This window comes from Heloderma suspectum, chromosome 11 (assembly GCF_057233095.1).
Source record: "Heloderma suspectum isolate Gila_16-S chromosome 11, 16-S_ref, whole genome shotgun sequence".
Lineage (NCBI taxonomy): Eukaryota > Metazoa > Chordata > Lepidosauria > Squamata > Helodermatidae > Heloderma > Heloderma suspectum.
The window spans coordinates 31,987,414-32,008,477 of record NC_139468.1 but is presented as its reverse complement, the minus strand read 5'-3'; the positions used below and the strand labels follow the sequence as shown (position 1 = coordinate 32,008,477).

The following is a 21,064-nucleotide window of genomic DNA, read 5'->3' as shown; positions in this document are numbered from 1 at the left end:
CAGTGTGGTGTAGTGGCTAGAGTGTTGGACTGGGAGCCAGGAGATCCGGGTTCTAGACCCCACTCAGCCATGGAAGCTTATTGGGTGACTTTGGGCCAGTCACAGACTCTCAGCCCTACCTACCTCACAGGGTTGTTGTTGTGAGGATAAAATGGAGATGAGAAGGATTATGTACGCCGCCTTGAATCCCTTGGAAAAAAGACGGGATATAAATGAAATAAATAATAAGGGAGATACCAACCACAATGTGGACAGCCATAATGCTGGCTTGGCTAGCAAAGCCGCCCAAATATGGTAGACCCCTGTAAAACACATCAGTATTTCATGACAGGCTTAAAGGATTTTAATGGATTAACTGCTGTTTAAAAAAACTAATATGAAGAGGAACAAGGCCCATTGTTGAGCAAGGATGCTGAAGTAATGGTAACATGACTGTTCACTTGCAGACTAAGGCCTTCAAGAGGTCTTGGATGGGGAGTAGGTCTGCGGCGGATACGGAGAACGAGGGAGCAAGTGAGGGTGAGAGTTGATAGAGCGAGTTAGAGTTGTTAGAACAAGTTACAATTACTTAGAATGAGTTAGAGTGAGATTGAGTCGTTTGAGCGACTTGGAGAGCGTTGCTAGACTTTTAGAGATAGTTGTTATGACATTAGAGGTCTTAAGAGTGAGTCAGTGAGGGAGAAGGAGTTAGGGAGCGAGACAGAACGTTGTATCTTTAAAAATGGCATAGCTTAGTGGTTTCTGCATTCTGGTTGTCACTCCCTGTGGTCGTTCAGAACTGGAGGGGAACTCTCCCTTCCCAGCCACAGCCAGGCTGTTTTCTAAAGATGTTCCTCAAGGCTGGCTTAAGTGCTTCACATAAAAGAGCTTGCCATTTCCTTTGCAGGTGACTTTAGAATAGGGTGGCCTCTTATGCCTCACCCCGAGAGGTCACAAGTGTGCTAAAAAAAATAATAATGCACGTATGCGTCTTTAATGTCCAGATGCAAATTGGAAAGCATTATTAAATTTTAAATAGAAATACAATACAGTTCACTGGAGTGGGGAAGATTGTGACCAGGTGACCTATGTACCTGCTGCATTTGCTGTCCAGATGCTACCTGTTGATGGGCAACTTCAAGGGCCCTGCTCTGTTGCTTCTTATATTCCTTTCTCTTTAAACAAAGACATATGGTGATCCTACTTCAGAACAGGGTCAGCTGGAAGAGGGTGGTGATCTTATCCTGGACTCTGAGCTCTCCACTGTCCATCCACTGTTCCACACTGCAAAACTCACAAAGCCATACCAAAGCCTCCATCAGTGGGAGCTCTTGTTGAGGTGGGCAAAACCTGTCCACCCCCCACCTTGTTTGCTGCTTCATATTCCAGTCAGTGGCAGCAATCGCACCCTGTGGGTCAGTACCACTTTTTTAAAAAACAACAACTCACGAGTCCAGAACAAAAGCAGAAAGCATTGTCTTGATTTGGCTTCTGACATCATCACATGACAATGGCACGAAGCTTGTCATAATGAAGGCGATGCTCCCTACCCTCACTCCTGAGTTCTGGCTTATTTTTTTAATGGGACCAATTAGGAGCTTGCAGCACAATCCCCATGCCATGTGATTCCCCCTATTTGCACCCGTCTCCAAATTGCCCAAAATGCCATTCCAAAAAGGTGCAATCTGATCATGGCAGTAAAATGGTAGGGGGAGGTGTTAGCACATTTTATACCAGTACTCATTTTGTGCTGCCTTTAATAAACAATAGTACTGAGAAACTCCCAACAAACAAAAATATGGTGAGAACATAAAGCACCCAGTATACAGCAGAGACTATGCCCCGTCCATGGTAGCATTAACTGCTAGACGATAGCTGGGAGCCATTTGATGATGGTGCTAGAACTTGGGGTTTGTGATGTCTTCACACCCCAAATGGCTGCTCTGAGACCGGCAGGGTTGACTTGAATTTGCAGCCATGTCCATCTTGTGGAGAGTGCTGGAACATCTAGAAAGGTACCTATTTTGTATCTATGTATCTCTCTTCAAGGGAAAGTTTTTCTCCCACTGGGCACAACCAACAGAACTGCCAGTTTGGGTTCTCACCTTCTCCTCACTCTGTTTTAGGCTGGACAAGTTGTGTTCGTTTCTCTGAGTAGAATCCGAAGTAAGGCCCAGGTAAAGAGTGAAGCAGCAGGGAAGGAGGGTCTGCATCTCCTGGGACCAAAAGGAACCTTTTGCAGTTCCAAAATCTCCATGACCAAGAGGCTCCATGCCCTGGGGATGGATAAGACTGGATCCAGTGGCTCAGGTGAGGTGATGCCCAGGGCTCAGGGAAAATGTTTGAGAGGGCGCAGGGAATTGGACCATTGGGTTATATGGAGGCATGTCTGGTGGTCCAGCTGTCTGAAACAAAGTTTCAGGGGAAAGCAGCAACATCACTTTGGAAGGGGAAAGGAGGTATTCATCTCTCTTTACTTCTGCCATGTCTTTTCCCCGTTTCCTTACTAGGTAATACACTGAATTCTTCAATCTCTCTGCTACAGATCCAGTTCAGGAACATCTCATAGAATCATAGAATAGTAGGGTTGGAAGGGGCCTACAAGGCCAATAGCGTTCCCCTTATTTTCGCCGTAGTCTACGTAAATGTTTACGTAGACTACGCGTGCCAAAATAAGGAATGCAAATGGCGGCGCCCATGGGCGCCGCCATTTGCATACACGCGGTGTTTTTTTTCACTCAGCCGTGATAGGCTACATAAACATTTACGTAGCCTATCACGGTGTTTTTTAAAAATCTTTACGTAGCCTATCACGTTTGTTTGTTTGTTTTTAACTTGGAAATGGCAGCGGTGGCAGCCGGTCGGAAGACCGGCCGCCACAGCTGCCGCACCACTGCCGGAACCGCCGCCACCCAGAAGATCCACCCCAGGTAAGTCTCGTCCCGGGGGGATCCGTGGGGGGTGTGTGGCAGGCCATTCCTCCACAATTTCGGGGGGCCGAATGCGCTGGCATTCGGCCTCCCCGAGATCCATGGCGGAATTCTCTGACATCGCTAGTCTCCATGGACATCAAAAGTATCAAGGGTGTCCTGAAATAAATCAAGGCTGGAAAAAAGGTAAAATCATCCCCTTCCTCACTGTTCTTGAAGGGAAAGCACATGTTTCCAGAACCCTCTGCACAGGTGCTTCCTGCAAACAGCCCAGGACAAGCTCTGTTACTCTTGCTTGCTCCATGGGACTCCAGAATGCCACCCTTGTGAGTCCATCACTTCCCAGGTTCTGGAATCTCTATGCTGCTCTTGACACGTCCCACAAAGAACTCATCTTGGTTTGGATGGATGGGGACTTCTCTGTGGAGGGTGCAGATTACTGAGCCAGTGCTGGGATTTCTATCTCTCCTGGAGGATAAAATCATCACACTTTGGTTTGTATAAAGGGGCATGAAGAGTCGGACACGACTGAATGACTGAACAACAACAAGACTCCTCACAACAACATATCCAGTGCTTTTGCTTCAAATAAAATACAATTACTGAATTTGGGCAAAGAGCCCTAAAGCCTATCAAAGAAAACCATCTGTACAATATCAGTTACTCCCTTAAGTTTGGAAGTAATGTACTGGCCTGAAATAAGGAGATGTAGTCCAGGCTTGAGGCATGTAACCTAGTCATCATCTAACTATAACAGATCAATACACAAATTAAATGTGAGGAATATTTAAGAAAATCATAGTTCTTTTAAATATATTAGATCAATAAGCAAATTAAGACAACATACCCAAAATGTTCTGCTCCCAGAAAGATGGGCATGCACAGCAGGGATATTTTGGTAAAAAAAAAGATCATAGCCCTTCTTTTAAAAATAATCAGCAGAGAGCAATCCTATGAGGATTGATGGTTGCCTCTGATCCCAGGGGCGACTGCCAATCCAGTACAGGATGGGAGGAGTGGTGAGGAGCAGATCTCCTCCTCGCTCACCCAACCTTTCACAGCTAGACAGCTGATTTTGGCTGTCTAGCCACAGGATCTCGGAGCATGGGAAGTGGTGGCTGGAAGGCACATAGGAAATGTTGTACCAGCATTTCTGACCTCCCCGCCCCACGGAATGCCCCATTTCCCCCGCGCAGCTCTCCTGAGCGTGGAGTGGGGCTGATCCGCGCTGCCTACAAGGCAGCGCGGGAGGGAGTGGAAGTCAGTTCTCCAGGAACAGACCTCAGAGGTCGGGCTCTGAGGTTGGTTCCTGGGAACCGACCAATCCTATGCTCGTCTAGCCACTGACTAGCATAGGATTATGCCATAACTGTCTCAGACGATTCATGATTCCCTATAACTCAACTACAAAGCCAGTCTTCAAGGGGTATTTATTTTGGGATGTTCTCCATCTCTGACTGAAGTTGTCATATGACAGCTTCAAGCTATAGATTATAGAGAGGAAGCTGTGAAGGAACTGGGTGTTCAGGCAACCAGGATTGGGGACCCCTGATCTAGTCCATATTGTCACTCAATTGTAGCACTGACAGACGTGCTTGGTGGTAGCGTGGTGATGCACAGAAAGTAAAGTTGCACTGGTTTAAAGCAAAATGTTTGTATCAAGCAGTATGATGCAGTTGGAAAAAAAGATGTTTTATTTTACTTCAAAATGTACAGTATAAAATTTACAAACTACAGTTCACATATCAATAGTGCTTCTGAACAAAATCTAAACAAAAGAATTGTCTTCAGCAATAAATCAAAAGGCTTTGATAATGGTACAATAGGATTCTGCAGACTATCTAGAAGATGCATTTTAAGATCCGTTGGCAATTGCATCTTCCTCCATTTCTTCCTCAGCGTCATCCAAAGGGCCTAAGAAACAGATAGTAAATCATTAAAACTTTAATAATTCTACCTACCAGATATCTCACAGGAGTAACCGTAGAGGTCTGTTTTTCATTCTAAGGAAGTATCCTGAAGGATGGATTTATGACATCTCAAACAAATTTGGGTTATTTGCATTAAATGAAAGTTCAAGTTCTTAACTTGTTTGTTGCCTCAAACTGCAGTTAAGTTCCCTTTACTAATCCCTGTGGCCAGGAAGAACTCAAGCAAGCATCTCCTTGCTTTTCAGCATTTTGCAAAGGTGGGCAGAGGGTAATCTCCTGATGTTTTGGATTTCAACTCCCAGAAGACCCTGCCAGCATAGCCAATGTTCAGGAATGCTGGGAGTTTAAGTCCAATGTTCAGGAATGCTGGGAGTTTAAGTCCAAACATCTGGAGATCTACTTTCTGCCCACCTGTTTTAAGGTATCTATACTATATATCTTTACACATAATCACATGTAACGGAGTTCTTCTATTTTTGAAGAAAAATAATTTCAGGATATAAGAGCACATCTTTATAAAATGATAATGATGCATGCTTCTAAAGCCCAGGATTTCACTGAAGTGATAAACTTGCCCCTGGGCTGTACCATATCAGTCTGCAAGAGGGTGGTCACATGATGGAATACTCCCTCACCAAATTATTCCTGCCACATAGAGTGTTAGTGTAGCAAAGGGCTGGATGCGCCCAATCTTGTCTGATCTTGGAAGCTAAGCAGGATCAGCCCTGGTTAGTACTTGGATGGGGGACTGCCTGGGAATCAGGCTTCCTGCAATGAGCGGGGGGTTGGACTTGATGGTCTTGCAGGCCTCTTCCAACCCTATGATTCTATATTAGAAAGAAGGCTAGCCTAGATCCCTCCCCCTACCATGCTAGTTTTCACTATGGAAGGAGTTTAGTATGGCATAGCATTCAAGTCACTGAAATGGTACAGCCCAGAGATTAGATGAAAAGTTGCCTTCTTCAGTCCTTCCCCTAAACACAAAGATACTTTTTTTAGCAGAAGGGGGAGGGATGGGGATATCATGAATGCTTTTTAAATTAAAAAGTTGGTACTACTGAAGAAGCAAAAGTCCACCATCAATTTTCCTGTCCTACTCAGGCTTTAGGTTGGTCCATACCGTTAAAAACATGGAATCTCACAACAACAAAAATTAACAACCAGCTACTATTTCTAAATAATGCTCTGCAAGCATAATGAGTATGGAAGTTGTTCCTTACCTGCTTTACGGTCTCTGCCCGGTATCTGGCCAGACTGCAACAAGCCCTTGAGCCTCTCTACTTCAGCTAGAGTTGTGGCATTAGCAATGGCATTCTTAAAGAGAAACATCAACGGTCACTCATGCAACATTGTCAACATAGAGTTCAACGCATGAGAATGCACAATGCATAGTTCACAGGAATGTCACCAGTAAATGAAGTGACTTCCAACAGTGCTAACTGAACTGGTCTTCACTCGAAATAAAGCATCACACCATGTCAAAACAAGCTTAATTAAATGGTAGCTACACAGTGGAGTTTAGCATGTGTTATATTTTATCTTTTGTTCCATGTTCAGATGGATATATCTGTTTTGACCTCTAGCCTTCAGGATGTGTTGGCCAGGACATTTAAAAACTCTGTTTTATTGCAGTAAGAAGCAACAAAGTTACAGAAATTTAAAAAAACTTATTTCCTACTTGCGACAAAAAGTGACACAATCAATAATGGACAAATGGAGTATGTACAAATGTCAGTAATGGACAAGTGGAGACGTTTCATGCTATCTGCACTCATACACGAAATAATTGTTAAATAATGACAGCAAATGTTGTCGTTATTTGACAAAAGATAATGGAACGTGTGGTAGCGTCCCAGCTCCAGGGATTCCTGGATGAGACAGATTATCTAGATCCATTTCAATTTGGCTTCAGGCCCAGTTATGGGACAGAAACAGCTTTGGTCGCCTTGGTGGATGATCTATGCCGGGAACTAGACAGGGGGAGTGTGTCCCTGTTGGTTCTGCTGGACCTCTCAGTGGCTTTTGATACCGTCGACCATGGTATCCTTCTGGGTCGCCTTGCTGGGATGGGACTTGGAGGCACTGTTTAACAGAGGCAGACCCAGAAGGTGGTGCTGGGGGACTCCTGTTCGACTCCCTAGCCATTGGCTTGTGGAGTTCCTCACGATTGTTTTGTCCCTCATGCTATTTAACATATACATGAAACCACTGGGAGAGGTTGTCTGGAGTTCTGGGGTTCGGTGTCTCCAGTATGCTGATGACACCCAACTCTACTTTTCCTTTCCATCTAATTCCAAGGAAGGTGTTGGGGTGCTAAACTGGTGTCTGTCGGCAGTAATGTCCTGGATGAGGGCAAACAAACTGAAGCTTAATCCAGACAAGACAGAGGTGCTCCTGGACAGTGAAAAGGTAGATCATGAAATAGGGATTCAGCTTGAAGACACAGGTTCGCAGCTTGGGTGTACTTCTGGATTCAGCCCTGAGCCTGGATGCCCAGGTTTCAGTAGTGGCCAGGAGTGCATTTGCACAGTTAAAGCTAATGTGTCAGCCACGCCCGTTCCTTGAGAAGTCTGACTTGGCCACAGTAACGCATGCTTTAGTTACATCCCGTTTGGATTACTGTAACGCACTCTATGTGGGGCTGCCTCTGACTAGTGCTCGGAAACTTCAGCTGGTTCAAAGAACTGCTGCCAGACTGTTGCCGGGGACTGGCTACAGGGAGCGTACAACTCCCCTGCTAAACAGCTTCACTGGCTCCCAGTCTGTTTCCGGGCACAATTCAAAGTGCTGATCATGTCCTATAAAGCCCTATACAGCTTGGGTCCAGGTTATCCGAAAGACCATATTCTCCCCTATGAGCCTACTCGTGCCCGAGATCTTCAGAGGAGGCCCTTCTCACGATCCCGCCACCATCACAGGCACATCTGGTGGGAACGTGGGAGAGGGCCTTCTCTGGAACTCCCTTCCCAGGGAGGCAAGAGTGGCACCCTCCTTGATACGCTTTCGCAGGCATGTAAAAACATTTTTGTTCCAGCAGACCTTTAGGGATAGCTAGTCTGGACCTGTGAGAATATGATGGATGGATACTGTGGTTATATTTCTTGTTGTCTTTTAACATTTTGATATTTTATACAATTTTAATATTATTGATGAATTATATTTTTAACTTTTGTATACTTCTACTTATAGGTTTTAACTGTAGAAGCTGTAAAGCTGCCTTGAGTCCCAGAATTGGGGAAAAGGCAGGATATACTACTACTGCTACTACCACCACCACCACCACCACCACCAATACACTTTTATGCCAAGTTTTTGGACATCTTTGTACAAAGGGTAATTTTTCCTGGTAGATTCTTCTTATAAGGGTCTGAAAACATTACCTTGATAGCTTCCACATCCCCTGGGGAAGGGCCAGCCTTCTTTTTGTCATTTGGCAAACCAGCACCTGGGTTGAAACTTCAGAAGAAAAAGTGCATTGTTAAATACAAAAGCTCATCATCTGCTTCTCGAGCTTCCAAAGAGAAGTCTCCGGAAGCACCGATTTCAATCAAGTGTAGTATCTTATCTTTGTTAACAAACTGATACAACGAAGTAATCGTTCCTTCAGAAACACCAGCAGGGTGACCTTCCCACATCCCACCCTCTTACATTCTTCCAAGCAAAAGGCAAATTGTGCATATGGTCTAAGCTGCTAGCTTGGATAATGAACAATTAGGGTCCATGATGGACAGTTAGGGGGTCAAAGAGTACTGTTTTCAAAAGTAGTTTTCCATTCGTAAACTAGGCAGTTTGGCACTAGCTAGTATCAGTTACAGGCTTTGCTTCAGCCCAAGGGAATTTCAGTTGGCCGTGGTGTTTCTGAAGGGGACTGCCAGTTTAAAGTGGTTATCTGTATCTTACGTTTTTGCTCTCCTGGCAATATCCTTTGCAAGCTGTGCACCCCGCTTGCCCTTGAACATTTTCTCTGCCTCCTGACGCTCCTACAGCGATACCACACACACATAAAGTTAATGCAACATCAACAGGAACAAGCACACCGTGCATAGCTTTCCCCAAAAGGACGTGGCATGGTGAGCAGCAATTATCAACACAACGTATGTTGACATCAAGATGAGGCCTTTAAACTTGGGCCTACTAAACCTATAACTCTTCCCTAGAAAGATCTGTTTGCTGCTTACATCAAGTGGCAAGAGAAGCAACTAAAATTTTTCCCAAATGTACAGTATTTCCTTTATTATTATTTCCACTGTAAAAAAAGTATACAACTCTGCCTAAATCACCAGAGGAGCCAAACAGCCAGCAAGCTGTAATGTGTCACATGAGAAACTACATTTAACATTGATGCCTCTTTGATATGATCAGCTTTCCTCCTCCAGCCATAGCTATGGGAAAGGAGTTGGCCTTTCTATTTCTAGGAATTATCTTCATAGATGCCAATTCAATTAAGCTGAATATACAGCAAGGTATACGCAAAAAAATGCTCCAGCATTTCCCAAAAATGGCTTCAGCTTTCATTTAGGATGGCATATGTTGGCCAGAGAGGAAGCAGGCTATTCCTATTTTTCATCTTAATGACCTCTCAAATCTAGAATACAAATACAAAACACTTCTAGACTTATGGCTGCAGATTCATAGTAAGTTGTCATGAGATCAGTGCAGCTACACGATTGCATTCCAGAATTACATTTACTCGTAATCAAATGTTACACTGTGAAAATTATATTATACTGTATTCGCAAACAGATTAGAGGCTCAAATCAGATAAAATGAGAAATTAGTATTTAATGCTTAGCTTCTCAGGAGACAAATACTTCACAAGTGCCAAGAGACTTACTTTTAATTTCACTTTTTGGAAATCCAACACTCTGATTTGTGGGACCTTGTAGACTACATACAACCTATAATGCTTCTTATTTGTCACAGGATTCCTCAAAATACTAAGGGGGAAAAAGAAGATATTTACACAATTCAAATACAGGCAGTACTGAAGGGGAACATTTGGCACCACTTCCACTTTTGACAAGTGTCTCCCCCACAATTCTCAAAGTTCTGATTACTAATGCAGAAGTGGGTTTCGTCAGAAGCAAGAAAAAAAACACAAGCCCCAAGCCCTGCCAACTCCTTACCTATGACCTGATTCGCACATAATGGCTAACTGTGGGTTGCTGCCTCCCATGCGCTTGTCACTTCCCCTTTCCTAAACAACCCAGATTGTTATTATTATGTCCAAACCAAGGAATTCTGGGTTGTTTATGGGTTAAACAACCCAGAGTTAACCCAACAACAGAGTTCCAGGTTTGAGTAGTTTAGGAAAGTGGGAGCAGGCAGGCACCAGCATGCTTATTCGCTCCCCCATGCTCACAAACAACCCATGGTTTGATTGTGCAAACTGGGTGTATGTGCTGGTCCACTAGCCACTTTGAGGACTGGAATCAAAAGACAACATTCTTGAATCATTAAAGGGAAATCAATAACCAAATGAGAGAGGGGAGCAAGAGCAGCACAATCATAGATCTTTATTAAGAGCTTTGCATCACCTCAACCAGTGAAAGGGTTACTGAAGTCAGAACTGCTCTTAGATTTAACTGAAACTTACATCTGAGGAAGCATTTACTATACTATAAAAGGGTTTTCCATGTTTATCTAGGATGCTCATGAACATCAAAACATATGCAAACATTAGTTACAGACATAGGAAGAAAATAATAATGCACCCATTTTAAGTTAGAAGACCTGTCCTATGTGATGTCATCTATATGATCTGATGAGTATAGTGGATGAAGTTTAGTATTTTTCAATACTTGTTATGAAAAAGCCCCAATAAAGTGTTTAAAAATATTTTACATCAAGTCTTTTCCTTTCAGATGTTTATTCCTTACAATAGCTATCTTTAAAAGATTTGCATTTATGTCTCAGTGAATATGTATGTTTATTATACACTCCTCTTGTGAAGAAGCATCGCTCCACGCTCAAAACAAAATAGGGCTAAGCTACTTACTGAACAGGGAAAACACTTTGGTATTAAAAGATATCATGAGTTGCAAACAAGTGGTACTTTTTGCCTATACGAGTAATCATAATGCTGATTTTAGTTGTTCTGACTGGTTTTTATTTATTCTTGTATTCTTTTTACTTTTGTAAACAAGCTGTCCTGCCTTGCTGATGGAAAAGTGGGGATATACATCTTAACCAAACAAACATTACACATTATCATTACATAAATGCCACAGTCATGCTCTTCTGTGAGGCTGACTGTCTAATTTCTGGTAGAAGACAAAGGCCTAGTTCTCACAGCAGTGGCAAACTTGTGTCGGGGCTGTACCATTTCAGACTGCAGGTAAGGGTTCACATGATTGAATGTTCTAGCCCAGCATTCTTTTTGACATCTAGTTTTCTATGTGCAAGGAATATTTTCGTATGGAGGAGCATTCAATCACATGAGCTCCCACCTGAAATCTGAAGTGATACAACTGAGACATCGACTGATGATCTGAGTAAAAACTAGATGGAAGTGGCACCTATCTGCATGTTTAAGGCTAAGGTATACCTCTAAATACCAGTTGCTAGAGAACACAAGCAGGAGAGTGGTACAGCACTCACATCCTACTTGTGGGCTTCCCATAAGCATCTGGTTGGCCACTGTAGGAACAAAATGCTGGTCCAGATAGGCCTTTGGTCTGTGGTCTGATACAGCACAGTTTTTATGTTCTTAAGAAATACATTTGTTCACAAACTTGTACTAGAAAGGTAAATGTTTAGGAACGGTGAAAGTTTGGTGAAAATTTGGAAAATGCCAAATACCTGCAAAGTTTTGCTTTATCTCCAATATGTATACTGCCATGAAGAATAGGATGATATCTATAGTGCATTTATTTTTAAATACTATTTTAGCATTATACTTTGTTTTTTCAACAACCCTATGGGCTAGAAACCTTTTGGAAAATAAAGCAAACTCTCAATTCTAGTAAGTCTTCGAGAAAGACTGTGGTCTTGTGAGAGAGTTCCAGGGACCATAGGATATTTCTAAGTCCCTCTCCTGAGGCCATAGACACTCCTATGACCTTGGGAGGGGGACTCTGAGATCTGATCCCTCCTCCCCGCTCCCTCGCAGCCAGCCCAGAAAAAACACAGCGGCTGTTTTTGAGGTCGCAAAAAAGCAAACGTGGACAGCTTCAGGGAGGGTGGAAAGGAAGCAAGACGGTGAGTGGAGAAAGGAGAGGCTGGGATCAGAAGTATCATGTAGCCTCTCCGTTGCACATACCTGCCCACCGCTGGTAAGTAAGCTAGAAGGATTCAGGGGCCCATCTAGCTGAGGCTTTTTTTGTGTAGGAAAGGTAGAAAAATCACTTCCATCCTATTCCCACCCTGCTGGCAACAGGATTTCCAGAGGCTGCCATCTAATGGGCTGCAATCCCATAGGATTGTGCTATAAAAGGCTTCAGAAAAATACTTTGGCAGTTTAAGGTTGGCAACTTTAAACTATAGGACAGACATCTGGAAGACAAGACTATAAGAGTAGCTCAAAAAATGAACATCTCATACCTCAAATACGTCAGTGATTTGACAGTTGCCAAGGGATCTAGATCACCCTGAATAAGATAAAACACAGATGTAGTTCCAAACCATGTAAATATACTTTGTACAGTTTAAAAATATCTCCTACAGTAAGATAAAATACTACAGGATGAACATCTGTGCATTTTAAACTCCATAGTTTAAAAATGTTTATGCTTACTTGCTGTTTGAAACATATTAAATATATCGGTCTGAGTTTTGCTGCTTTCACATTGTTAAAAGAAAGATTAATCCATAATGTCTTTGAATCCCTAAATGCATCCATATAAGTAGAACAATAAGTATTTTATTTATGGGCTCATTTTCCATTCTAGAATTTATTCTCAACTGACTTTTCATACTTTGGTACTCAGTACAGATATGCATCACATGTGGTCGAATCTTGAGCAGAATTGGGCCAGTTCAGTCTGGTTCTGTTGTTTCCCAAGGCAAAGCAGGATTACCTCTGAAGGCAACAGAACTGAAGCCACTTCAGAACAAGGCTTCATTAGCAATTCATGTTCGGATATGTGGAAGACATGGAGACTTTATGTCTCCTGCAAAGTCTTTCATTTCAGTAGAAAAGCTGAAGGGGGGCGGGGAATGTGGATGAGTGATTGACAGGTTGACATTCTAATCCTAGGGGCTCTCCAATCACTGTATGGGGGCAGGGGGCAAGGATGGGGCTGTGAAATGGACATTCTTACAATGCTACCAAGGTTTACTATGAAAAGGCCTAAACTGATTTTTAATCATCACAACGCCATAGCTCCTGAACCTATCCTGCTGAAAGATAACTGGTTTCTTGCCTCAGGACATGTCTACAACATGTGCCATTTTCATACAAATTGCCTGAAAAAACACATGGGGAGGGAAGGCGAAGCAAATAAATTCCACCCCTCCTCCTAAAAAAGCTGAGGACTCCCCTTTGACATGAATTGCTGCACCTATCCTTCTGCAACCTTGCAAGTTACTTACTGAGGGACACCTCTAAGCTGTCTGTCTTTTTATGAACAATGGTCCACAAGGATCATAGGGGATAAATGTGTCCTCTCCTGGAGCCCCTCAAACTGTCAAGTCTGCTCTTGCATAAAGCTACCTGCAGCTACTTCTCTGAAATTTGGCTTGCTCGATCCCTTCAGAAGGGGCAACTAGTACTGCAATTTCCATCCAATTCTGCCAAGAAATAAAGTGATCAGCAGTTTCCCTTAAAAAAAATCAAAATATAAAGGCACATAGCAAAAAGACCCCTGTATTTATCTATTTGGTAGGTATAATCCCCTCCTAAAAGGCTATTATACCTGTAACTACCATCCAGTTCTGACAAAGACAGAAAAAGTTATAGCCGTTTTAAATTTCTCATGGTAGTCAATGACACTTGAATTTCTGATCTCAAGCCAGTGCGGAATTGGGCTATTTTCTGAAATATTCAATGGGGTGAGTTGAAGCTGGGGGCTGGTGCGTACCTCAAGTACTCAGACCTTCAGACAAGGCTGTGTGAGTGACCACACACAACTATTTCCTACACAGATGTAATTTCCAATTGAACATGGTTTATCTCCACATATATGCATGCCAGAGACATGCACTCATCCCGTATGTGGACAGAATGTGCACCATTTTCCTATACAGTTATCTGTTTACAAAACCGTGTATTAACCTGCCCTGAAACACTTGGAATTCTTTGTTTCCATAGATGGGAACTGTCTGCACAAGGTAAGAATATTAGGATAATGGCCTCTGAATTTTAGCAGCAGGAAGAAGCTGCAGCTGTAACTGGAGACACAACTACTCTTACGTACAACATACAATCACAACGGGGGAAAAACTTTCCCAAGTTTACACACTATCCTATGATTGTCAAGCTGGACTTTGTGATCCTCTTATGTGTAAACACATAAATTAAAAGCCTATAACGTGCAAGCTGTCTTGGAAGCAAATACACTTCCCCATATCCATCTCTTCCCCCAGACATGCAAACAAACTGGTGGCAACTACAGCTGGGCCTTCTACGAGGTTCCAAGCTAGAATTCCCCAAGGATCTTAGCCAAAAGTATAGCAGTAGGGGAAAGAGATGGAAAAGACTGTAAGAACAAAAGATGATCTCAGCCATATGGCTATTTTGACATTCAATACATAGAAAATTGGCCACCTCAGTCAGTATTTAACTATCCACTTCAGAATTCATTAGCAACTAAGGACATTTTCCATGTAACATGGATTTTACTACTTTCAATGTTTTGGGTTTTGCTAGTATATTTCAACAGCATGTCGAGACCTTAACATGCACTCACTGCTACCATCCAGAAATAGTATTCACATGGCACTGTCCCAGAAATCTCTGACCGGTACAGGGCCTAGTCTGTACTAGACTGTACTTGCCACCTGCATGCCTGACTGGCACAAGTTACAGCTACATTTATACAGCCATCTCTCCTTGCCTGAGAACACTACTAGCTACTTTCCCTTTTAAGGTTACAGACGGGAGAAGCCAAGCTGCATTGCCCTTTTGAGATTAGAAGAGTGAGGATTGTCAAGCTTTGTACATCATCATGTCAACGCTACTCTGCAAGTCAGCACAAGCTACTGCCAAAGAGAGAACAGCACACACAGGTTGAGACTACAAGAGCTTGCAAGCACCACTGAAGCTTTCTTTGAGCACTCGCATCTTTGTCAGATGATGCCTGGGGATCAGTCCCTGTCCTGTTTCCCTATAGAGGGGGAAGACAAGCCCAGGAATACAACTCCACTACCTCTTCCCTTGGTCTTGACAGCATCTTGAGCCAGTAGCAGCTACAGCAGCTCCACCGGTTGCCCATCTCAGCTCTCATCATCTTCTGTTACTACTGTGTTTCAATGGTGTAGTGCTATACGGTGGCCACCTATCTTTGAGAGGGGTTGTGCCGAGATGCCAGTGCCTCAGCAAGTCATTGCAAGAGAGAGCTTTCTCCTTCCCTCTCCATTCACTTTTTCAATAATTACCATTTAGATAACCATCTTCATTGCCAGCATCAGCACTGGACAGGGAAAAAAGCCAGTTGGGTGGTACACAACCTTGCAACTCTTCCCCAAGCTCTTACACAAGTACCCCCAGTTTCATACACACCTATTGCCATCTTAGGTTGGGCACAGTCATCCTGTTTTGCATCTCCCACATCTCTCTAAGTATGGTCCATTTTGTTCTGGGGTTTTTTTCATGATGGTCAACTACATGAAGCTTAGGACAATAATTTTTACTTTTCTATTGAAAAAACACTGCAAGATAAAGTCCTCTTAACCTACACTGTCTTTTATTTTAAGCATCAGAATGGAAACAATCTTCTGAAGAACCTTTAATAGTTCATTGACCCACGCTGCTACATTGCAACTGCTCTACAGAAGACAGAATTGGTAAAGTCTTTGTGTTAAGAAACACAAAGGGAAGGGGAGAAGAGAAGGGGGAGCAGTAGTGATCTTAGAAAATTCTAGGCCTTCCTAGTGATTGCATATATGGTATTCTCCCATTTCAATTTCTTTCACCCTTTATTTCACTTACCAATTCCATGATGTTATTATTAGTAAGGATAAGCTCCTTGAGATTTGGTAAAGACTGTTCAAGTGCCTCACCTATTCGGCTAAAATAAAAGGAAACAGAAAGCCATGAGATTTAATTAAATCCAGAAAGGCATAATATAGTCTTGTCCCCTTTCCCAAATATCAGCTGCTGTTAAGCTCGCACTCATGTAAGAACTTCCCCTCTGGCCAGATACTGTGGCCTCAAAGTGCAGCTGGAGACATACCTCAATCTGTTGTTATTCACCAACAATGTTTTTAGCCTTTTCAGCAGGGGAAACCCATCTAATTTCCGAATCTCATTGTCAGAGAAATCAATAGCATCAAACTGGTCCAGGGTAGCACCCAAGTTTTCAATCACAGGGATCTTATACCCTAATGAAACAAGAGAAAAAAAGAGAAAAACATCAGCTGCAATCAATATAGGGAAGGGGAAATATGTAAGTTGAGTTTGCATTAGATAACATTTGACAGCAAATCGTCACCTCAGCATTCCTTACAATGATCCTGTCAAGTAGATCTGACAGAATGCAGAGAGAACTCGTAACAAAACTTGGGGTGACTGTCAAATTGGTTGACACCAGGTTCAGAACAGTTAGAAGTAAATACTGTTTCACACAAAACTTTGTGAATTTGAAGATTTTGAATTTCATTACCACAAGATATTGTGATGGTCACTGTTTTAAATGGCTTTAAAAAGACAAATTCATGGAGGAGAGGTTTTATCAACACTTATTAGTTGCAACAGCAAAACAGAACCTCCATGTTTGGAGATAACTGAACAGAGGCAAAACAAAAACAGGGGAAGGCCATGGCTTTCAAGCTTGCTTGTGAGCTTCCCAAGAACATCTGGCTGGGACTCTTGGAAAGAGAATACTGAACTAAATGGGTCCTTGGACAGAACCAATGATGTTGTGCTCATGTTATCAACCCTGCTAGCAAAACACATGTGAATGTGTGTACACACCTGTATTTTGCCAAGACATCTGAGGGTCCAGTGCACCCACCTGTGGGTTCCCTATGGGAGGGGCCACCCCACATCAGGACTGGAGGGCAGGTTTTGCCCTCACTACTACAGTGTCCTCAAGTGTGATGTGAAGGAAAGTGTCCTTCAAATGTGAAGGAAAGATACTAAATCTGCTCCCTGCCCCGCTGACTCTCAGCCATTAAGATCCAAGCCTGCATCTGCCCACATAACCCCATATAGGAAGGCTATGTGTCCTATTTTACAGAGATCAGTTCTCTATTTGAAAGGCTGTCCAGACCAAGTCCAGTTTAAAGATAAGGAACCTTAAGATGAGAGAGCACAGCGAGAGACCTGAAGTTGCCCAACATTTAGTACCCAGACAGCAGGCTGAACAGGCACACAGCTCACCTGATCAGTGTCTTCCCCAGTATGACATGATGTACTTCTATTTAAATTACAGCAATTATTTCTAAATTTGCATCTCTCTATAAATTAGCACATACAAATCATATGCAAGTCTGTGTCCTCTTTTGTCTTCTTTTTCGGTGATGCATAGGTGGCCACCAAGTTCTTTCCCTAAATTGTTTTGGATATTATCTGAAGGACCACATATAGCTGAGTCTGCTCAAGCATTAAGATCAGCATAGGAAGGCCTACTCCCTGGGCCACCAGCAAGAGCCATTAGGCTGGCAGGTACTAGAACAGGTTTTCTCAGTGGTAGCCCCACACCTTTGGAACCCTTCTGCAGGGAGATAGATAGCTTCATCACAGCTGACTTAAAAAAACAACAGCAACCTAAAGACGCATTTGTTCCAGTCTGCATTTGGTGCTTAAAAATTATTAGTTGCTACTACTACTGCTGTGTGTGTGTGTGTGTCTGCATTTCCTTGTAGTGTGTGTTCATGTTCTTGTAGCTGCCTTGTGAGGAACAGTGCACCCAGAAAGGCAGGTTAAAAATCTAATAAATAAATAATAATTCTGATTTCTTGGTCACCCCAAGTCTTGACAGAACGCTGGAAACTGGCTTTACTATATAGTTAGAGACCAAGAATGAAAAACAAGGCCTTGTAGGAGAAACTGCCCCTGAGTTAAATAGCTGTCAGCTTGAAAAGCATACAATGACTAAATATTCCAAAGAGGAGAATCAGGGTTTGGACTATAGGCCCAGTGGGAAAATTATCTGAAGTAAGATGATCATCTGGAGATGCTGGCTAAACAACGTCTATAACATACAGAAAGATTTGATAGACTATATGAATCACCCCAAAGAAACAAGTCAACCACCACAAACGAATGGGTTGTTATGGAAAGATCTGTTGGGTTGAAAAGACATGTATGGTTCAGAAAAAAAAAATGTTTAGAAGGAGAAATAAGATATTGTGAAGAAGAACAGGTGAACTCAATGCTATCCCATGTCATGTTGTATGAAGAACTGAGGGTTTTTTGTTAATATATATATATATATATATATATATATAAATAATGGAGTCACGAAGAGTTGGACACGACTTAATGACTGAACAACAGAGAGAGAGAGAGAGAGAAACTGTACCAGAATTCATTTATTCTCTCTCTCTCTCTCTCTCTCTCTATATATATATATATATATATATGTGTGTATATACACACACACACACACACAGAGAAACTGTACCAGAATTCATTCTCTCTCTCTCTATATATATATATATATATGTGTGTGTGTGTGTGTGTGTATACACACACACACACACACACACAGAGAGAGAGAGAGAGAGAAACTGTACCAGAATTCATTATCTCTCTCTCTCTCTCTCTATATATATATATATATGTGTGTGTGTGTGTGTGTGTATATATATATATATATACACACACACACACACACACACACGCACACACACAGAGAGAGAGAGAAACTGTACCAGAATTCATTCTCTCTCTCTCTATATATATATATATATGTGTGTGTGTGTGTGTGTGTGTATATATATATATACACACAGAGAGAGAGAGAGAGAGAGAAACTGTACCAGAATTCATTCTCTCTCTCTCTCTCTATATATATATATATATATGTGTGTGTGTGTGTGTGTGTATACACACACACACATCCATCTATCTATAGATCTATCTGGATATCTATCTATTTATCTGTCTATCTGGATATATATATACACACACACACTGCACCAGAATTGTGAAGCTCTCCTCTCTCTGCCCCCTCCCCATCTCTGAAGTGGGAGGGGAAGGGAAGACCCCTACCCCTCTCGCCAAGACGAAGCCCTCATAAAACCCGCCCCCACTCACTCCTATCCCAATGCTACTCAACCCCCGTCCCGTCCCTGAAGCATTATCGACATTATTCGTTCCAACTACCACCACCCGCCGCCTCAGGCCTACTAAACCCAGCGTGACCCTCACAAGCCACCGTCGCCCCCGCCTCAGAACGAGCCTCTCGCATGGCCCGGCCGCCTCGGGCCTAGCAAAGCGAGGCGGCATGGCCCCGACGGGCCACTGTCCCAAGGCCGGCCTTCTCACCGCGTAGATCCAGCTCCCGGTCTCGCACCGCGTTGGTGTATTGCGCCGCCTGCTCGATGAGCTCCGCCGTCAGCTTCACCATCTTGCTCAACGCGCCCGAGCAACCCGAGAAAGGAGGAACGCGCATGCGCTCCGGCCGCTGCGCAGCCCGAGGGGCCGAGTTACCGAGCCACGGAGCGGCAGGAGCCGAGCGCCGAACTATCGAGCGGCGCTTCCCCGTCGCCGTGGTAACGCCCTTAGCTCGAGGCCTGCAGAGGCTTCGCGGCCTTGGCCCGCCTGTTTTTCAGAGCTGGAGGTCACGTAGTGGCAGCTTCGTTCCTGAGTGGGGGGTTTTTGAACTGTTTCTCCCCAGCCCTAAACCCAGCGGTGCAGCTGGGTAATTTTTGGGCCTGGATTTAGGGCGCAGTCCTCTGCATATTGAGACAGAAAAAAGCCCCACAACTCCCAGTATGCCCCAGCCAGCATACTCCGCTGCCTTAAGGCTCTCTCTGTTGTTGTTGTTGTTGCTCAGTCCTTCAGTCGTGTCCGACTCTTCGTGACCCCATGGACCACAGCACGCCAGGCCTTCCAGTCCTGCGCTCTCTCCCGGAGCGGGCTCAAGTCCATATTCATTGCATCGCTGATGCTATCTAGCCATCTCATCCCCTGCCGTCCCCTTCTGCTTTTGCCTTCAGTCTTTCCCAGCATCAGGGTCTTTTCCAGGGAGTTTTCTCTTCGCATTAGGTGGCCAAAATATTTCAGCTTCAGCTTCAGGATCTGTCCTTCCAATGAGCACTCAGGGTTGATCTCCTTTAGGATGGACTGATTTGACCTCCTTGCAGTCCAGGGGACTCGTAAGAGTCTCCTCCAGCACCACAGTTCGAAAGCATCAATTCAATGGACTGATTGACTATGATTTCCTTTAGGATTGACTATGAGTTTCATAGAATAGCAGGGTTGGATTAAATTAAATGCCCATTTAATTTAATTAATTCATAAGTGGTCGAACAAAAATGAAGAAGAAAGAGTTAGTGTGATGGGGAAGAAACACACACATGCAAGCCGCCCCCCCTTCCAGTCATGCCCAACCAATCAAAAGCAGCAGGCAGGAGACGCACGCGCGCACCAGTTTTTGTATATGAGGAATAATCGGGGTTCAAGCTCTCTCCCCCGCCCCCCATCTCGGTTGGCTCTGGGTTTACATTTATATTCTACCCTACCCCAAGCAGCTCAGAACGGTATACCTGGTTCCGGTTGCCTCCCCCATTTTATCCTCACAACAGCCCTGTGGGGTAGGAGAGGAGCCCTTAGTTTAGGAAGAAAAGACAACAATAGGGGGATGTGATAGAGATTTGTAAAATGGTGCATGGTGTGGAGAAAGTGGATATGGAGAAGGTTTTTTCCCTCTCAGTACTAGAGTCCAGTGTTGTTGTTCAGTCGTTCAGTCGTGTCCGACTCTTCGTGACCCCATGGACCAGAGCACGCCAGGCCTTCCTGTCCTGCGCTTTCTCCCGGAGCGTGCTCAAGTTCATATTCATTGCATCAGTGATGCTATCCAGCCATCTCATCCTCTGCCGTCCCTTCTCCTTTTGCCTTCAGTCTTTCCCAGCATCAGGGTCTTTTCCAGAGAGTTTTCTCTTCGCATTAGGTGG

At 43.6% G+C, this 21,064-nt stretch overlaps 1 protein-coding gene across 1 annotated transcript; it reads right to left on the bottom strand.

Moving 5' to 3' along the window:
- Positions 1-4,550: 4,550 nt before the first annotated feature.
- On the bottom strand, positions 4,551-19,527 carry SNRPA1 (small nuclear ribonucleoprotein polypeptide A'). Its single transcript, XM_084817383.1, has 9 exons — positions 19,434-19,527; positions 16,174-16,321; positions 15,930-16,008; positions 12,383-12,429; positions 9,675-9,777; positions 8,741-8,820; positions 8,221-8,296; positions 6,061-6,154; positions 4,551-4,823 (listed from the first exon to the last, which is right to left on the bottom strand). The coding sequence occupies exons 1-9, from the start codon at positions 19,513-19,515 to the stop codon at positions 4,765-4,767; spliced, it is 768 nt and encodes a 255-aa protein (XP_084673509.1). The 5' UTR covers positions 19,516-19,527; the 3' UTR covers positions 4,551-4,764.
- Positions 19,528-21,064: the final 1,537 nt, after the last annotated feature.